The sequence below is a fragment of the Cyclopterus lumpus genome, chromosome 7 (genome assembly GCF_009769545.1).
Source record: "Cyclopterus lumpus isolate fCycLum1 chromosome 7, fCycLum1.pri, whole genome shotgun sequence".
Classification (NCBI taxonomy): domain Eukaryota; kingdom Metazoa; phylum Chordata; class Actinopteri; order Perciformes; family Cyclopteridae; genus Cyclopterus; species Cyclopterus lumpus.
The window spans coordinates 13,955,701-13,970,232 of record NC_046972.1 but is presented as its reverse complement, the minus strand read 5'-3'; the positions used below and the strand labels follow the sequence as shown (position 1 = coordinate 13,970,232).

At 38.7% G+C, this 14,532-nt stretch overlaps 2 protein-coding genes across 3 annotated transcripts; one reads left to right on the top strand and one right to left on the bottom strand.

Annotated features, from left to right (window-relative positions):
* Positions 1-1,161: 1,161 nt before the first annotated feature.
* LOC117733429 (titin-like) lies at positions 1,162-11,091 on the top strand. 2 transcript variants are annotated; one of them, XM_034537068.1, is made up of 19 exons: positions 1,162-1,296; positions 1,413-1,448; positions 2,522-2,590; positions 3,246-3,536; positions 3,634-3,909; positions 4,136-4,417; positions 4,676-4,936; positions 6,009-6,299; positions 6,468-6,740; positions 6,831-7,100; positions 7,202-7,486; positions 8,300-8,572; positions 8,650-8,764; positions 8,862-9,019; positions 9,113-9,214; positions 9,766-9,834; positions 10,020-10,079; positions 10,208-10,276; positions 10,388-11,091. In XM_034537068.1, the coding sequence occupies exons 1-19, from the start codon at positions 1,266-1,268 to the stop codon at positions 10,447-10,449; spliced, it is 3,273 nt and encodes a 1,090-aa protein (XP_034392959.1). In that variant the 5' UTR covers positions 1,162-1,265; the 3' UTR covers positions 10,450-11,091. The 2 variants fall into 2 exon arrangements, with proteins under 2 accessions (XP_034392959.1, XP_034392960.1); XM_034537069.1 differs by lacking the exon at positions 6,831-7,100.
* On the bottom strand, positions 10,646-13,778 carry apobec2b (apolipoprotein B mRNA editing enzyme, catalytic polypeptide-like 2b). The gene is made up of 4 exons (XM_034537116.1): positions 13,408-13,778; positions 12,447-12,627; positions 11,928-12,277; positions 10,646-11,813 (listed from the first exon to the last, which is right to left on the bottom strand). Exons 1-3 carry the CDS (start codon positions 13,689-13,691, stop codon positions 11,933-11,935), a joined length of 810 nt encoding a protein of 269 aa, XP_034393007.1. The 5' UTR covers positions 13,692-13,778; the 3' UTR covers positions 10,646-11,813; positions 11,928-11,932.
* Between the last annotated feature and the right edge of the window lie 754 nt (positions 13,779-14,532).

The window sequence follows — 14,532 nt, the reverse complement described above, 5'->3', positions numbered from 1 at the left end:
TATGTATTGTCATTATCTACTCTTATTGATTAGAATGTGCTTAGTCATAACACATTACAAAAAATAAATCGGCATACCAATTCTGTCTTTGCATACTAATATGATCTCACTGCTTTATTTACATCGATTTTGGTGTGTATAATACGGGTGATTTATCCAGTTATAGTCAGTATAATATTAATCTTTTTTAATGTGTTTTGCCATAGATACAGTATGCAGGGTGCCCTGGGTCAGAGGCGTGACCGTAGATAATTCAATGTTCTGTGTTATACTGACACCTTATGGTGACAGAAGCAGAGAGGCGTTTCATCTTGACACACAACAGCTTAGGTAGAGACCTTACAGGAAGTCATACTTTACCACAGAGGGCATGACAACTTCAGCACTTACTTTCTTCTGAAGTAATCATTCTTGATGACCACTTAACAATATGCATGAACATTTAGATTTTTAAAATATGTATATGTGACTTATTGGGAATAATCATTATATTTGCATGTCTAGAGAATTACTTTGAGCTGAAGAGACAAGGATGTTGCTATGGAGGTTGTGGTCAGTAGGCCAGGTTCACAGAAGTGTACAAAAATAAACGTGTATCTTCCGCTCATGTTCCCCAAATCACTTTACGCCTACAGGATAAAACAGGCCTACTCGCAGACTGCACTAAGATAAAGTGGTAACTTTTAGGTTTAGAAAGTGTTTTGTGTTTAGGTTCTGCTTACTTTTAAATTAGCCACTGCTGAAAATATAAAGAATCAGTGTATCGACTGTAAGACAATCTTTACTGAACCTCTTTCTTGCCTTTGTTACTCCAATGAAGGCCACCAGCCGAAATGCGTTGGTCTTACAACACAGCTGTTCTATGCTACAAAGTGTTGCCGGACTTTTAGCCTCTTGCTGAGCCACAGTACATAACAAACACAATATTCTTTTGGGAGGCTATTCAACACAATAAAGTTCTTGCACGTTGTTTCATTTCCCTAAACCCTTTCTGTGACTTCAACAGAAATACACAATTTAGATTCATGTCGAGAACACAAACATCTAAATGTGGTTGACTAACACATTTCCTGTTGCTTCAACGAAAAGAAAAGCAGATATCAGAGACAGGAAAGCTGCTGCTGAGGTGAGTTTTAAAATGACGTTTTAAAATGAAGTTGTCGCACACGCCCATCTAGCGTGCAGTCTATTTCCTTTACTTAACTTCCCACAGTTCAATGACTCAACTCGGCAGCTCAGCCTCTACATGTGCAGGTCAATGAAACATGTGGCTTTACAAGGTCTTCAGTGTCATATGTAAGTTTTTTAGGCAATTGCATACATTTGTTTGTGATTTATGTTTTGCAAACAATATTTCCATATACATTTAAATGTGATTCCCAATAAACATTTATTGTAATTTGTTTTGACAGATTTCACTGCCTGTGCAGCTCAGGATTCCCGTACTGGTAAAAAAGAAAAACACGTTTGACACACTGACAAAACATGACACTGTTTTTATTGCATTGATTTAAAATAGCTAGTTTTTCACAATGTCTAGTAAAAATATATATGAATTATTAGAATTTAGTAATTCAGTTGTGATTGTATACTAAATAACCTGATGTTACATTTTTTGATTGCCTTACTGAGGGAGACAAAAACAATGTTGAGGAAGTTAAACATGAGGAGCGGTTACCATAAGGAACATAAGCAGTACTTTGTTCTCATGAGTCTGGCACTTCCTACAATTGCACCTATGAGGGCAAGTTTATGTTTCAGTATTCTGTAGTTCCAACTTTATACTTTTACACAGTTATGCTTTCTAAACTCTGTTGTCCATCTAATGTCCCTGTTCTTGTGTCATCCAGTTGTATGGTGTTGGACAAAATAACACAATATTCTGTTATAATCACATGCAGAGAGTGGTATTGCTAAGAAATGTTTGTGTTGTATTAAACTGCATTTTACTTTCAGGTAATCTTGTTATTTTAGTACATGCATTTTGTCACTTTCTATTGCAGGATGACAATGTGTAATATTTCAAGCTATATGTTAACTTGATTTAAATTATATGATGTTTAATTTAATTGGGTTTGAGTGCCCTTTTGTAGGTTTCATACAGGACCACAGCAGATAATTTAGGGCTGCATTAATGGTTGTTTTCATTATTCATTGGTTTGCAGATTATATTTTTTAGCAGATTGATTGTCCCAGTAATTGGATTGATTGTTTTGTATTTAAAATGTAAATGTGTTATTATTTCCCCAAACTGAAGGGGATGTACTCTAATTGCCCAAACCCAAAGATATTCAGTTCGCTTTTAAGACAAAAAATAGAAATACATCTTTACATTTGAGAAGCTGGAACCAGTGAATTTTTGGCATTTTTGTTTGAAACATGACTGAAACGATTCATCAATTTTCTGTTGATATTTTCATAGATTAATCGCCGCAGCTGTAAATGTATTGTTGTTACATCTCCAGAGAGCAGGTATAGAACATACTTTGTCTTTTCTGATCCATAATCTGTCATCCACCAGTCTCCATGTTCGAAGATGTTTCTCCAACCAGTCCTTTGCCGATCTCAACAGAGGCTCCAACTATCTATGGTGAGATTTTAACCTCAGTTTTGCCGTAAACGTAAATCTAAAAGAGTTCATGAAATCCTGTAGATTATTGGAAAGATGTTACTTCTTGAAATTAAGTCAGTATTTTGGGTATTTAAAAAAAAAAATGATATTGCATATTTCTGTATTACATTTATTTTGTAAAGTTAAATAGACGCAGATGAATGAGAAAGCAGAGATAAAATGATGATTTGTTTTCGACAGTAAGGCTTCCAAAATGAATCATCATGTCACTTGTGAAATCCCCATGGGCGTTGTTCATCTCAATTTGTCTCTCTGCCTTCTTGAAGAAGTCTGTTAAAGTTTAAGACTAAACTGTTTAACTGCTGAATTAATATATTATATTATTTAAAAATGAAAATTACATTTTGTATGTAAGCCTGTGTTCAGAAATAATTTAACTGCAGTCCATAATGTTGTGTATTTTTGTCTAATAGATCAATTGTATCAATTCTAGAGCATTATGTCATCTTTTCAAACTGTTTTTAAGACCAACGATCAGATAAACAAACTTACTGTGGACTAAATCCTTCATAGTAAGGCTCCTGATTCCAATGGACCTCAATGTGCATGGCTATTTCATCAATATATTATTTCTTAATGAAATAATCAATAATATTTTTTAATACACTTCCAGAGCCACCTTTACCATCTCTGCAGCTACGTTCAGAGTGGTCCCATGTGTTCCCTTCTGAGAAAGTGGAGTTCAGTTGTAGTGTCACTGGAAGCGCTGACTGGACCTTCACCTGGTACAGAAATACACAACGAGTACAAGATCCAGATCCAAATGTGTCTTTGTCTGCAGAGGGATCGAAGCTTACAATCACAGCAGCAACACAAACAAATCAGGGAAGTTATTCCTGTAATGCGCGTCACAAAACAAAGAACGTTATCACTAAAAGTAATTCAATCGAACTCACAGTTTATGGTAAGTTTCCTCACACATATTTGAGTTTTGAATTTCGAGACAGCATGTAATATAAGATAATTGAAATGGTACATGTTTCTTCTTCCTTTCCGATTAGCTAACAAGCCCAAACCTACTTTGACCAGAAGATCAAACTATGACAAGATGTTCCCTGGAGAGTCGGTCACCTTCACATGCAGGGTTGATGTCTCCTCTGGATGGGTTTACCTCTGGTACCATAAGGGAACAGTTGAAATTCAAGCTACTACTGATAATACTTATACCATAGCATCTATAGATCATACTAACAGTGGACCATACCACTGCAAAGCCAAGAGAGGCAAAGAACCCTTCTACACAGAAGAGAGTGACACGACCCCTCTGCAGGTCTCTGGTAGGTTTACCTGAGAACTGTATCATCACTTTGCCACCAATAAAACCGCTTCAGTCATTTCTTTATACATGAGTACTTTCATCTGTGAAACTGGAAGTTTAAATACACTGAACATTTTTGTGTCCCTGTCTCCCATTCTTTTCTGGTGCAGTAAGTCATTTTAATTGGGTTTTATCCTAAATTCCTTCCAATATTTTAAAGATTTCTTTGGTCCATGACTTTTCAGACCCACCTAAACCATCTTTGAAACTGCTGAGTTCCTGGCCAGATGTGTTTGAAAAGGAGACGGTGGAGTTAAGTTGTGAAGTCAACAGCCCTGACTGGACGATCACCTGGTACAGAAATCAAGTTGAGCTCCAGGAAGACTTGCAGCTGGATGCAGTGGACTCATTTCTCAACATCACCGTCATCACTCAAGCCTATGAAGGAGGCTATGCCTGCAAAGCTCAACTCAAATCAAGAAAAGTCAGCTCTGGATTCAGCAACCCAGTCAATGTCACAGTTTATGGTGAGCGTTCATTCTTCTATTTAGCGTTACATCAACTTTACATTATTTTAGCTTTCTTTAAGAAATATTTTGGGAAATAAGATATTGAGCTACTTTGCCGATTTATACCATTCTCATGTCTATATGCTGAATATGACGATACCACAGCCAGTTATCTTAGCTTAGTTTAGCACAGCCTTGCTCTGTCCCAAAACCTGCCTACTAGCACCTCACAAAACCCAAACTGAACATATGCTCTGAACTGCCTTTCTGTTTTAGATAACACACCAAAACCAACGGTGAACAAGGTCCCTGGTTTTGACCCGATGTATGTTGGAGAAACCGTGAACTTAAATTGCAAAGTAGATGTGTCCTCTGGCTGGAAGTATTGGTTCAGAGATGGAATTGAGCTTCGTGCCACCACTGAAACCCACAGCATTTCTCTTGCGCTTTCTGGTCAGAGGAAATACTCGTGCAAGGCCACCAGAGGTGAAATCATTTCGACAGACTTCAGTGAAGAAATACAACAAGATGTACATGGTAGGTAAAGACAGCAAAGTCGTAATATTTTTTTATTAATACAAAGTGCAATTATTTGTTGTAACAATGTAAAATGCTTAGAACCCCTCCAGGCTGGTATTGAATTCAGCAAACCCTTTGAGAGCATCCAGCTTTCGTTATTTTGTGCATTTTCTGTTGAAACAGGATGTTGTGGTGTAGCATGATGCAGGGAGGGAAGATTCAGAAGTATGTATAAATACATACAGTACATTAGCAGTGGAATATCACCTTCCGAGAGAAAGGGTGATTCACATAAGGGTTGGATAGATGGCTGACACATTAATATACCACCATTAAGAACTGCTCCTTTTAAAAATTCACTCACGCCACAACTTTGTTTACTAACCTGCTGACTGTGATCTCAGTCCATAGTTATGTATTTTAAGGCATTTTTGTTTTGCAAATAGAAGAGACTGGTCCCGCCGGTCAGTGCTTTTTGTAATTTCTTATCTAAACCACGTGCATATTGTGGTTTGAGTCAACAATATCTACATCATTGTGCCTTTAATGCTGAGGTTGACTGGCCTGTCTTCACACATTGAAGTTTTAATAATCTAATTTGATTTTTGATCTACGATGCCTGCTGGTATGTTACTTATTGTAGTCATTAAGGTTGTTCAGACAAATTTTAAAAAGGCTCTGTTAAAAGCCTTTTTTTATCTTGATAAGTTTATTTTATTTAAATTTATTCAACCAGGAAAAGCCTCATTGAGATTAAAGATCTCCTTTACAAGAGTGTCCTGGCCAAGAGAGCAGTAGCACATTACACACAATTTCAGACACACAACATAAAACAGTGACAGACAATAAAAATAAATTAGATCACAGCATGAGTAAAACCAAAATCAAGACTCAAGTCATCACATCCCAGTTCACACAGGTGCACATACCTCAGTCAGAAAAACATCTACAACCAGATGAACCTTCCTCCAACTCTTTCAATCTATTTTTAAAAACACCTAAAGAGACCGGCTCCGTAGACCCAAATCAGTCTGCAGCAAAGTTATCTCTCAGGATATGAAAAGTGGCTGATGTGTTTCTCTCTTTTTAGAAATTCCCATTCCATCTTTGAAGCTGATCACAGCGTGGATTGATGTGTTCCCCACTGAAAGTGTGAAGTTAAGCTGTGGGATGAACGGCCGCGCTGACTGGATTTACACGTGGTACAAAAACAGACAGGAAGTCCAAGTTGATAATGTTGCATCTGTTGACTCAAATGGAGCGACTCTTTCCATTCGCTCTGCTTCAGCTAAACATGCTGGACAATATAACTGCAAGGGCCACCTGAATGACAGGTCTGTCAAAAGCAGCTTGAGCTCTGGACTGACTCTCAGTGTATACAGTGAGTTTTCTTTTTTAAATTTGACATAAAAATACTTATTTTGGCAGCGAATTTAAAAAAAGATTAGTTTGAACTACAGTTACACATTTTCTGGGATGAGGGCAGCAGGTCAGGGTGGAATACATATCTGTTACAATGCAATGCAATTGTATGTTTTCTTACCCTCAGCACAGAAACCCAGAATCAGACTGACGCAAGATCCAGAGTACAAGGTGATGTTCCCTGGAGAGTCAGTCTCCTTTAGCTGTCACATCAATGGCTCTTTTGGATGGACGTACATGTGGTACAAAGATAGCGTCCAGCTCAACGCGTCTGGAAGCAAGTACTCTCTCAACTCTGTGAAAACATCAAATAGAGGAGCATATGAATGCCGAGCAAAAAGAGGTAGTGATCAAGCCTTCCTCACTGACGTCAGTCAGGCTATACGCCTTGAAGTTGAAGGTACGTTTCAGTTGACTTCCATTGCTGGCTGGTCAGATGATTTATGAACAGTTTAATCTTAATATATTGATATTCCTTCTCTGTGTACAGGAAAACAGCCTAAGCCCTTAATGACTCAACAGCCAGATGTTGAAAAGGTGTACACTGGAGAGTCAGTGTCCTTCGAATGTAAAGTTGAACTCTCGTCAGGTTGGGCGTATCATTGGTACAAAGATGGAACACAACTTCCGATAAACACCAATAGTTTTAACATCCGTGACGCCAATTTAACAAATGGTGGGGCTTTTGTGTGTTTGGCCATAAGAGACAAAACAATGTACAAGACACAGCCCAGTGATGGACGGATCTTACGTGTATCTGGTGAGCCAAAGAAAATGACTTTGTGTTGAAGTGTATTTCAGGCGTACAAATCAATTCTGAAGAGGCTGAAGAAAAAAGCTAATGTGTCTGTTTCTCTTCAGAAATTCCTGTGCCATCTTTGAAGTTGATCACACCGTGGCTTGATGTGTTCCCCACTGAGAGTGTGAAGTTTAACTGTTGGATGGACGGCAGCACTGACTGGAAATATATGTGGTTCAAAGACAGCAAGCTGGTCCTGGAAGATAATACCGCATCCTTTAATGCTGCTACTCTCTCTATCAGTTCTGCTTCAGCCTCACACCACGGACGATACAGCTGTTCAGGAAAACTCAAGAGCCGGACTGTAAGCAGCGTCTTCAGTGAAGGACTAACTCTGGATGTTTATGGTGAGGATTTTTTTCCTTCTTATCTGACAACAAACCACTTGTTTCAGCTCAATTCCCCTCTCTGTTTACATCATTGTAGGACAGTTCAACTTGTTATGTTAGGATTTTGATTATATTGGGCTCTTAGGTACAAAATGTTATGCCTTCATTTCAGATGTCAGAGTTTGGTTAAAGTGGCACTTCACATTGCTGCTTTATGATTTTTTTTCTGACATACTATGACATTTTGACGTTGTGCAACTTACTTTATGATGCCTTTTTAGTACTTTTTACATACTATATTGTTACTTTTGTATTAATTTGTATTACTTAATTTCTACATTCTATACTTTGGCTTTTTAATGTTTTTTTCAACACAATATACTATTACGTTTTTATAACTTTTTTTGACATGATATACTTTGACTTTTCTATGATTGTGTTTGACATACTACTATGGCCTTTTGTGACATACTGTACTGTGATTGGTTTCATTTTTTCGACATAATACATAAGACTAATACTTTTTATGACATTGTTTTATATTATATATATACTACCTACATTAACATAAAGATTCCTGCATATAAACAGAGCCAAGCTAGCTGTTTCCCACTGCTTCCAATATTTATGCTGAGCTTAGATAACTATGTCATGGCTGCAGCTTCATTTCCTTCTTTGGGATACATTCTGGGAAGACCGTAGAGGTTCAGCATATTAAAAAAAAGCAATTTAAAGCATCTTGTTAAAGGCCAGCTGCTCCTGGTTGTGCCGTGTAATATACATCAACATGCTGTCATACTTGGAGCAATGGCATTTTTGATTTCCCCACAGATACAAAACCCAGAGTCACACTGATGCAGAACCCCACACACCATGTGATGCATACTGAAGATTCAGTTTCCTTTAGCTGTTACATTAATGTCTCTTCCGGATGGGAGTACCTGTGGCTCAAAGATGGTCATCTACTCACCGAATCTGGAAACAATCACACCATCAGATCTGTTGTGAGAACAAACAGCGGATCATATCAATGCCAAGCTAAAAGAGGAAGAGATACAGTCTTCAGCTCAGACCGGAGTCAGGCTGTCAGACTTGAAATTGAAGGTACGTTTTTGTTGACTTCCCTCTAACATTTTTCTTTGTGTGTTTAATGTGTTCATCACAGTTTTGTGTTTTTACAGAGCGCCCACAAGCTGATATAATCCTGTTAACTGGCTGGTCCGAGGTCTTCTCCACTGACAGCTTGGTGCTCAGATGTGGTGTGCACATACATCAGAACACGTGGAACTACACATGGTAATACAAATATACGAAATATAAGTTAATACTATAGAGTAACATTCTCTAAATACATTCATGTGTGCACTGTGTGTGGATTCTTACCTTCCCATAGGTTTAGAAAGGGGCAATCAATCAATCTTCCGCCCTCTGAGAAACATACAGTCACACCCCAGAATGACCCTGAGCAGAGCCTGTACACCTGCCAGGGCATTAGGACCGGTAGACCATCTTATTCAAGAAGCAGTGATTCTTTCAAGACCAAGAACCTCCGTAAGTTTACCTGCGCTTTGGAGGTTATGAGTGTTTACCCTGCAAATATTCTGTCTAACTTTCATTCTGTTTTTTATATATTTATTTCTCCAGTTTTGAAGAGGAGGGTGCTTCTTTCTATCTCTGGCTGTATCTTCTTTGGCATCATTGCTGTCTTCCTTGGATGCATTGTCCTCAGAGTCATTCGCAAACCAGGTTTTGCTTTAGTTTCTTTCGACTTTTTAAATGCATGGATTGCGAAAATCTTCATATATCAGTCATAATCAATATGATAAAATTTAATTATCACCCAATTCTGCAGCTACCCTGAGCTTTATGGAGCATTTTAAGAGAATTCAGCTCATTGTTGATCTCTCCGGCCCGCAACGTTACTGTTTTGGTTCACTCTTACCACTCTCATAAAGTCGTTTTCGGGAGCAGCAGGAAGTAGTTTTAGGCAAAAAGCTCCTAAAAGCCACAGTACTGGTCAGCACTAAATGACGTGGCGACATGGTTAGCGACTGTCTGGTGACCAAGTGGAGCATTTATTCAACTACAGAGCAGATATTTCCCCTCAGGAGTTAGTGGAGACCAAAAACAGAGAGACTAAAAGAAGAGTAAGGCAATACAAATAAAATGGTGATGACATTTCATACCTTGTTTCAGCTGAGTGTTATTGCAGGTTAAAATGTGACACTGATCGCTTCATAATATACATCTCAAATGAACAAGCAAAACCTTTTTTTTTTTTTTTTTTTACAACATAGCTGATGGTGAAGAGAAGCCAGAAGAGGCCGAGCTCTTTCTCACCATGGCTCAGCTAAAGGACCGTGATGGTATGTTAACACCTGCTCTCATAGATTGTGGTTTTGGTTGTAGTTTCAGCATACGCTGCAGATGCAGCCCCACCCGTGATTCAAAACTGAGATATTCCTACCGACTGACATTTTCAAGTTAGATTCTGACTTTCATAGTTAGCCGTTGGTGCTCTTGTGTGAACGTTCCTTCCTCCCTCCTGCAGATACAGCCTGTCCACTGGTTCAGTACATCACCGATGCAGAACTGAATGCTTCATCTAAAGGTAAAGAACCCACAAATGAGTAGAGCAGATGATACAAAAGCTGTATCAAATATGCAAAGGTTTTGAAAGTTCCTTAGGTTTTCCCCTCACTGGTTATTTTTTTTATATTTAAACAATCTGACCCACAGAAGCTGACGAGACTGGCACAATTTGCAGTGAAACAACACAGTTACCAATAACCTCAATGGAGGACCAAGGTAATAAAGTAAAATAACAAAAGTGCACTTTTCTGATTAAATATTGTCTTTGTAATGACAAACAATGCATTTATAAATCCATGTTTTTACATCTCGCCCATGTCTTTCTAGTTGTGACAAGTGAGAGCCAAGATGCAACAGAAAAGAACGGTGGTCTGGTTTCCTTTAAATAATGAGTCACCAGTTTAGCAGATACTTATTAATACGTCTATAGACTGATTCAGCCCTGCGAGTCTTTAATGGACATTTGGATGTATTAAGACTGGAGATAATGTTGCTATTGTGTGATGCTTACAAGTAAGCAGGGCAGCAAACTCAAAGTTTTGATTTTTCTACTAGATAAAAGTAGATTCATTAAGATTCGGGACTGTAAATGTTTGTACCAAATTTAATGGGAAGTAAAACAATTGATGAGAAATTGCCCTGGATGAACAAACATGTCATATAAATGTGTACAGATTTGTTCTGCACTGAACATAGCATAATACTGTTAGCATTGTACATATTTTTAAATCACATGATTTAAATGTTAAAGGCACAATTACAATATGAAACATTATTTATGTGATAAGAATCAATCATATACATTGTTAGCTTCTTTAGTTTCTCAATTGTTATAAGCACTGTACATATATGTGTTGATCTGCAAGATAATGTATCAATACTCCTTTATTTAGTGTTTCAATTCTTCAGCAAGCACCTGGGGCCAGATAGATAGATATTTCCATGATAGTGTTATCATTTTGAGGTCTACACAGCTTTCTGTAACATTTTTAATCAAATGTGCATTTATAAACCTAATTTTAAACTATTAATGAGTTGTTATTGCTATTTGCTATAATTAAGCACTTTGTCTGTGTCACAATTAGAACTATAAAATGATCAATAAAAATCTTTAACGGTAATAATAATGATTGAGATATTACTGTGATGATGATTTACAGGTACATGTGGTGAATTAATGGTATGGATGCTTTACATGTAAATAGCCACAGCTGCGTGTAAGCCTCCCAAGTAATAAAAGCTGTTGTACTTCCTAACAAGTGGTGGAGCAGGCACAAGTATCGTCATGCCAACGTTTGTTTAAGGGTGTTTCTACATCCATTTAAGGGTAACTGGGAGTGGATATGAGGCTCATGCTTTTGCACCTATAGGTCCTTTATGATTGGGATTTATAAAACAGAGTTAACCATTCATGCAGATTCTTGAATCTGGCAACAACAAAAAGAATGCATCCACACATGTCTGTCTTTGTGTGTACTATTAGTCATGTGTTTTATGCATAAGGCCCCAGATGTACATGTAAGTTTAGCTTATATTAAATATTTCAGCAATTAATGTTACTTTTTTATACTTCTAAATTATATCTACAGTAGGTGATATAGATTTTCCATTCAAGCATTATGTGTCTCCCTATAAAGTTTTCTGAATAAAAAATACAAAATGATGCAGTGTTCCTTCTAACTAATACTGTGATTTAACAAATTGGCCGATTTGTGGTTCAGTCAATCGGATCGATCTTGTCCATCATGTACACCTATAGCAAAAGAAAGACGGTCATTATCCAGACAAACCTTAAAATCCAAAAGTTTCTTTTGATTTGTTTACCCAAAGGAGTATATAGGCCATAGAGAACACACATAATACTTACCGAATCTACTTGAGGATGTCAGCCAGTTTCTCATTATAGTAGTTGTAGTTCTCCTGACAATCCTCCCATGGTGCAAAGCTCTGTTCCCCCTCCTTCTCTACATACGTTTCCCAAACATGTACGAAGTCAGACGGCTTCATCATCCGCAGCTTGCAACCAGCGCTCGCCAAAGCCCGGAGGCCTTCGACTATCTCCGGCTCCTCCCACTCAAAGAGACGGGAGCACAACATGCAGAGACGAACCTTTTTGCGCTCTTGAAGGATGGTGGCCAACTTGGCTGTACAAGCCACACAGGGGCTGGATGAAACATACCATGTGACGTCATATTCTTGGGAAGAATTAGGGAGCACCTGGAAAGGAACAAGTGGGGATTAATGGAGGCATAAAGGAGAAAGGTTATATTACATATAACATTATCACAAAAGGAAATGCTTGCAAACTAATGGAAATCCAACATTCAATGGGGTTCACATATATACGTTACATGGTAGTAAAGTAAGAAAGGTTGAGTGTCATTACATGTTGAAAGAAGGCCTCTTCGGCATGAGCTGTGGCATGTTCATCCTCCATGTAACCATTCAGAGGCTCTGTGCTGCCTCCTGGTGTATCCACCCTGAAACACAGCAGGGTCTTGTTCCTTCCCGAGGAGTACTCCACATTCCTGAACTGAAACTTGAAGTAGAATGGGCTCATCTGTTCCCTGGTGGAGATTGAAAAGAAGAGTTTCCATAACTCTGTTGCAAAGCTTCATTAAACGCAGCACTAACTGTTACCATTGGGCCTTTTTAGTGCATGAAGGTGGAATTAGCAAGAGAGATACACATTCTGTATGATTTATCTATCAGCAGTGCTGTCAAAGTTATTTGTAACCTTTAATCATTGTGCATGACAGTGTAACTGACATCCACTTCCTTCCACCAACACAGAGCACATTTTGTGATGAATTTGTCAACCATCCAAGACACAAAAAAAGAGTGATGATAGGCAGTCTTCGAAATAGACTATGGTGACACAGTGAGTAGAATGTTAATGAGGCTACCACTGAGTAAACTGATGTTTCTATAAATATGTTTGGCTTTCACATCCGCCCTTCATGAGTCAACTGTACAAGAAATATACCCGCCAATAGATCTCATTTTAAACAGCTAATACTCAAAGGACAGAAACTGGGGAACAGATGCTCAGCGGAGTGATAAAGCAGGGTCCTGCATCTATGTCAGCTCTGTGACTCATCCCTATTCTTACTGCTGCGTTAGTAAGGAAGGCAGGGCTAGGGCAAGTCATTATTGTCCTTCCTCACTGAAATCAACTATTAAGCATTTGAAACAATATCACTTACAGAAATACATGAAAACCTACTGCATATAGAAAAGAAAGCAAAACATAATTATTTAAATAATTATTTTGTTAAAGAGCAAAAAAGTTGTGTAAGTGACGTGGCTGACTAATTATTGTGGTGTATGTATTAAATAATACTCACCCAGTTACAATCTCAAACGGTGGCAGTTCAATGGGCTGAAACTCTCCATTTTCTTCACTGTTTGTTGCCTCTGCTCCCGTTGCGCCTGCACTTTCCCCGTTCCCTTTCTCTTTATCCGTCTTGGGCCGCTCTGGGGTCCCCACTGGCTTTTTCAAAGGTTTGTCAGACTTCTTCACAGCTTGTTCCTTCCCCTTATCCTTTCCTTTGTCCTTCTCATCATTTGTTTTGTTTTCTAACTTCTTCTCTTTCCTCTTAACAGTGACCCGGCTGTTTCTGTCGGCCATGATTTTGAGTAAGTGGGTAAGAGGGTTAGATAAAGAGAGGGAGGGAGGGAGCACGAGAAGGAGAGATAGCTCAGGGCTTGCAGAGCGATAACCCTTGGGCATTTACAGAAATAGATCCTATTGTGTGCCGTGGTTAGAGTCACAACATGTGCATTTCTGCCCGGGGCAGGGATAGGTTAACACACTCCCCCTTTTTCCATACCCTGGCTGTCAAAAGGTCAAAGGACAACACAAGAGTGAATGCCTATGCGTTGCATTATAGAATATGGGGCAAGACTGAACATATCTCTAAAAACACTTTATACAGATGCCTAATTGAGAAAGAAAACTAGCATGTGTGCATAAATGTACAACCCAAAACTAAACGAGTGGCGGCGGTTTAATCCAAAAGGCTTTAACTGTCAACAGGCCAGCAACAGGCAGGTTATTAATAACGATGCTTGGCTGCGTTTGTTTGTGTGTATAGGGTAACCAAGGGTCTCTTGATACTGAACGCCACTTTTGTTTGTGCCAACTCCAAAGTCCTGCAGCCCATTAGCGGTAAGCAATACACAAAGGCCAGCAAGTGGGGGAGGAAGCAGTACACACAAGTACAAACACCAATGTGTAAATATATGTATCTGGGCTTTGAATAAGACTGCAAGAGTGCCTGTGCCTGAGAACAATCAATCTATGAAATCACCCTGCATCAATATGACCCTCTGCTGGGGCCATTGTGTGGGGGAGGGTTTGTAGGAGTGTGTGTACATTTGTATCCGCATGTGTCTATGTGCAGACAGAAAATGGCTTTCTGCACTGCAGATGTAATAACTTGAGGCATAGGGGAGAGGGTGTGAGGGAG

Bases quoted from the DNA above. Each gene is read 5' to 3' on its own strand.
- LOC117733429 (XM_034537068.1), top strand. From the start codon at position 1,266: ATGTGGCTTTACAAGGTCTTCAGTGTCATAT. The intron at 4,937-6,008 runs GTAGGTAAAGAC...CTCTCTTTTTAG, and splicing joins AATACAACAAGATGTACATG to AAATTCCCATTCCATCTTTG. The intron at 10,080-10,207 runs GTAAAGAACCCA...TCTGACCCACAG, and splicing joins ACTGAATGCTTCATCTAAAG to AAGCTGACGAGACTGGCACA.
- apobec2b (XM_034537116.1), bottom strand. From the start codon at position 13,691: ATGGCCGACAGAAACAGCCGGGTCACTGTTAAGAGGAAAGAGAAGAAG. The intron at 12,628-13,407 runs GTGAGTATTATT...AATCTCCACCAG, and splicing joins CCGTTTGAGATTGTAACTGG to GGAACAGATGAGCCCATTCT. The intron at 12,278-12,446 runs GTAATGACACTC...GTTCCTTTCCAG, and splicing joins AAGAGGCCTTCTTTCAACAT to GTGCTCCCTAATTCTTCCCA.